This window comes from Arachis ipaensis, chromosome B09 (genome assembly GCF_000816755.2).
Source record: "Arachis ipaensis cultivar K30076 chromosome B09, Araip1.1, whole genome shotgun sequence".
Classification (NCBI taxonomy): Eukaryota; Viridiplantae; Streptophyta; class Magnoliopsida; order Fabales; family Fabaceae; genus Arachis; species Arachis ipaensis.
In genome coordinates this window covers 132,174,275-132,178,517 of record NC_029793.2, presented here as the reverse complement: position 1 = coordinate 132,178,517, position 4,243 = coordinate 132,174,275, and the positions used below count along the sequence as shown (strand labels likewise).

Below are 4,243 nucleotides of genomic sequence, written 5' to 3'. Positions count from 1 at the left end.
CCACCTCCACACAGAGAAGCAAAAATATAAAATCAACAAATTCAAACACAAATTTAACACAAGCAGAAATAGAAAGCAACAAATCAACAAATCAGTAACAATACTATTCCACAACAAAAGAAGAAGAAATCCAGAAATTCACAGAATTCACAGAAGAAGAAGAAGAAGAAGAAACGGACGGCGGTGCGGCGGCGGGAAGAAACGGGCGACGGTACGGTGGCGGGAAGAAGAAGAAGAAGAAGAAGCGGCGGGCTTTCTTTCTTTTTTTTATTTTATATTTATTTTATTTTAAAATTTTATTTTTTTATTAAAATAGGGGTAGTTTAGGAATTAAATTAAAAATTTTATTAAAAATGACGATTTTAATACGAAAAAAAACGTTAAGGACGATTTTAAATCCAAAATTAGAAGAGAGACGAAATCGATTCTGGCGCTAAACTTTATGGACCAAAATCGTACTTACCCCTCATTAATTAACTTAAACTTAAAGTATTTATAAAAATCAATTTAATCATTCCTAATAAATTAATCTCTTAGAGCTCAATTTAATAAAATAAATCATAATTTATTCATGAGGAAGTATAGGGAGCCAATGGAATATCTGTACAATGTGTACAATGGAGGTTTAAGAATGTCCGATTTAGTATTAGAGATATAACCATTAGTGTTACCTTTTCCTATCAGCTTAAACTTTTGAGATGATTGGTTTCATGACATGGTATCAGAGCTCTAGATCCGAAAGGTCAAGAGTTCGAAATGTCAAGAGTTCGATCCTGAATAGAATGGGTGGTGTTCATTTTTTAACTCATAGCCCATTGTACATATTGTACAAATATTTCATGGATTCCCTAACGGGGTTCTTTATTCATAATAGAAATTACTTAAAATATGTAAAATATTTTAATTTTTGAAACAAAATAAAATTATTCTAAAAAAAATACTCTCTAGGTGTTTAACATTTTGAAATAATTTTTTTGTTACAAAATATACTTATATTTTGTGACAAACAAATAACTTGTTATAAACAATGCTGAATTTTGTGACAAATTAATTTTTTCTTACAAAATAATTGAAATTTTTGAAATAAAAAGATATTTTGTTACAAAATATTTCAAATTTTTGTAACTATTTTATTCTTTGTTACAAAACATTATAATATTTTGTAACAAAATAACAGTTCGTTACAAAAACTAATATAATTTGTAATAAAAAAAATTATGTTGTTACAAAATATTAATATGTTTTGTAACAACTTTTAATGTTGTTACAAAATATTATTCTTTTATAACAATCACCAATTATTATTACAAAAAATCATTTTTTCGTAATAATTTTAAATTTGATACAAAATTTTTGTTACAAATGTTTCATTTTCTTGTAGTAATAACAAGAGAGAGGACACGTAGAGCGCGATAATTTTGAGTTTATTGGACTCAAAAGTATGGTGATGCATTTTTTTTAAATAAAAAAATTTTTATTCTATGTTATCTTTTCTAAGAAATTTACCAAATAATTTGGACTTTGCTTAGAGGGACAAGTGATCTCACGCCACTTTATTTTATTTTTTTTTATGAAAGATATGAGATTCGAACTGTAACTTTTTAATTGAGTATGGAAAAATTATGCTATTTAAACTATTACTCATTGGCCACTTGAAATTACATAGTTACAGTAATTACATAATTACAGTAATTACCTGTAATTCATTAATGCATTAATTAGCTAGGTGCATGCATGCCAGAAACGTGTGCACTGTGCACTGTATACTCCATCTTGTCATATTACTTTATCAAGAAGAATTCATTTTTTATTCTTGACACTCTCACATTAAGCGGTGTCGTTTGTTTTTTTTGGGTTAAGATGGATTAAGGAAGCTTCCAGATACACCACCCAATATGACCAGGTTTGTCAAGAAGGCCCCAAAATAAACATAAGTGGAAAAGTATATCCTTCTCCGTTGAATTGGATCCACATTCACTAACTCAGGTCGGTGAACAACTTAACCATAGTTACCTACTACATATGCCACGTGCCCTAATCGAACGGTCACAGCCTACTATATATACCTCTCGTTCCCAATTTTAAACCCTAACTAGTGTAAATCCAATTAGTACCTTGTGATCATCTTCTAGTGCTTTCTGTGAAAATGGCAAATCCTAGGGTGTTCTTTGACATGACCATCGGAGGCCAGCCAGCTGGCCGCATCATCATGGAGCTCTTCGCCGACACAACGCCGAGGACCGCCGAGAACTTCCGTGCACTATGTACCGGTGAGAAGGGAGTTGGCCGCAGCGGGAAGCCCCTCCACTACAAGGGCTCCTCCTTCCACCGTGTCATCCCCAACTTCATGTGCCAGGGTGGTGACTTCACCGCAGGAAACGGCACCGGCGGCGAATCAATTTATGGCAGCAAGTTCGCTGACGAGAATTTCATCAAGAAGCACACCGGACCGGGTATCCTGTCGATGGCGAATGCGGGTCAGAACACTAACGGATCTCAGTTCTTCATTTGCACCGCGAAGACAGAGTGGTTGGATGGGAAGCATGTTGTGTTCGGGCAGGTTGTCGAGGGCCTGGATGTCGTGAGGGAGATCGAGAAGGTTGGGTCCAGCTCTGGCAGGACGTCGAAGCCAGTGGTCGTCGCTGACTGCGGTCAACTGTCTTAGACGGTGTTGACCAAAGCGTTTAGTGGTGGCTCTGATACCTTAATGTACACCTGCTCGTGTTGTTGCCTTTTATGGAGTTATCGTTGTTTGTTTTTCGTCTAGTTTTAGTAACAGTGTTAAGTTGAATAGTAGAAATATTATGAGATGAGCTACTATAGAAGAATAAAATTGTGGGCAGGTGGTAATGACAACTAAGACATATTTACATATATATGCATGGTGTATCTATAATTTTTAGTTATGCACTTTGTGTGGGGTTTTTTCTTTTCTGATATTTGGGTGTTTGCTTTGTCTTTTGGTTTATGATTTTGCATACTGAGATACTATAGTTTGTTCATTCTGCATTTTGCATTTTGGTTAGATTTTTTTGCTATTTTTTGCTAACACGTTTTTTTTGAAAGAGAGAAGCTCAATACAACAAGTGGAGCAAATCAACATAAAGAACCAGTGAATATCATAAAGCAATCTAGGTAACTCCTAACAACACTCATGCTAACACTGCTATTGGAATTCTTTGTCCAATCTAACAACTGCTTAGCTATCTCTATATTTCTTTAGAGCTATATATATATATATATAATTTGCAGTTGATCTCATTGAAGGAGAAGAGTGATAATAACATCGCATAAAAAATTCAAAAGTTGTAGAAAAAGAATTGGAACCTAAGCTTGGAAGACAATCTCATGGAAAAATAAATTTTCTAAGATTAAAAGTCCAAAATTTTAAGATGCAATGCAAAGCTCACAATGAGTTGGGGCAATGGAGCATATAGGAAGAGCTTGCAAGTTCAAGGTGTGGTTATTGGACAAAGAGATGCTAATAGCATGAGCGAGCAAGTATAGGGTGAGAATTGCATTGTGAATATAGGTGTTGTTTCACGTAGTGTATATGAACCAAACTAAGCAATCTTTGTGAAGCATTCCGTACTCTTCAGATTAGTTGGGTCAATAAATAAAGTAAACTTTCTAAAAAAGAACTTACTCTAAATCTTACCTTCTAAACCTCCAAGATCCTAGACTCTAATAAGATGCACTTAAAAAAAATGGCAGATTATTATCCACTTTTCAGGGCGCATGCTAATTTTTTATAGGGTGATGATATTGTTATTTTTATTTTTCATGATAGTATTTTACATATGATTATTTTTATTGTATATTTACATAAATTTATTAAAAAATAACTGATATTAAAATAGAATGATAATTTCTAAGTTATTTTTCTATATTACATATAAACAATGAAATTTACTATCCATCATTAGGGATACATGGTTAAAACGGTAGTCAAATTGGTTTTTCAAATTTTCACTCAATCAAATTAGTTTTAAAAGTTTCCAAGATCAATTGTATTCGTTTTCTTCAATTTTCCACTCAAACTTCCGTTATTTTCACACGGGTATATTGAACTCTATAAAATTGAAATTAATTTTAAAATTTTACAAGATCAATTGAATTTGATCTCTTTAATTTTTCTTTTAAATTTCTTTATTTTCATTAGGAGTGTATTATTGAATTTATGTGGTTTTAAATCCTACAAAATTGAGTTCAACTTTTCGAAAAAAATATATAAAACTCTTAC

The 4,243-nt window shown here is 32.6% G+C and overlaps 1 protein-coding gene across 1 annotated transcript; it reads left to right on the top strand.

Moving 5' to 3' along the window:
- LOC107618293 (peptidyl-prolyl cis-trans isomerase) lies at positions 2,073-2,937 on the top strand. Its single transcript, XM_016320310.2, has one exon. It carries the CDS (start codon positions 2,147-2,149, stop codon positions 2,663-2,665), a length of 519 nt encoding a protein of 172 aa, XP_016175796.1. The 5' UTR covers positions 2,073-2,146; the 3' UTR covers positions 2,666-2,937.

Excerpts from the sequence above, each read along its gene's own strand:
- LOC107618293 (XM_016320310.2), top strand. The coding sequence starts at position 2,147 with ATGGCAAATCCTAGGGTGTTCTTTGACATGACCATCGGAGGCCAGCCA.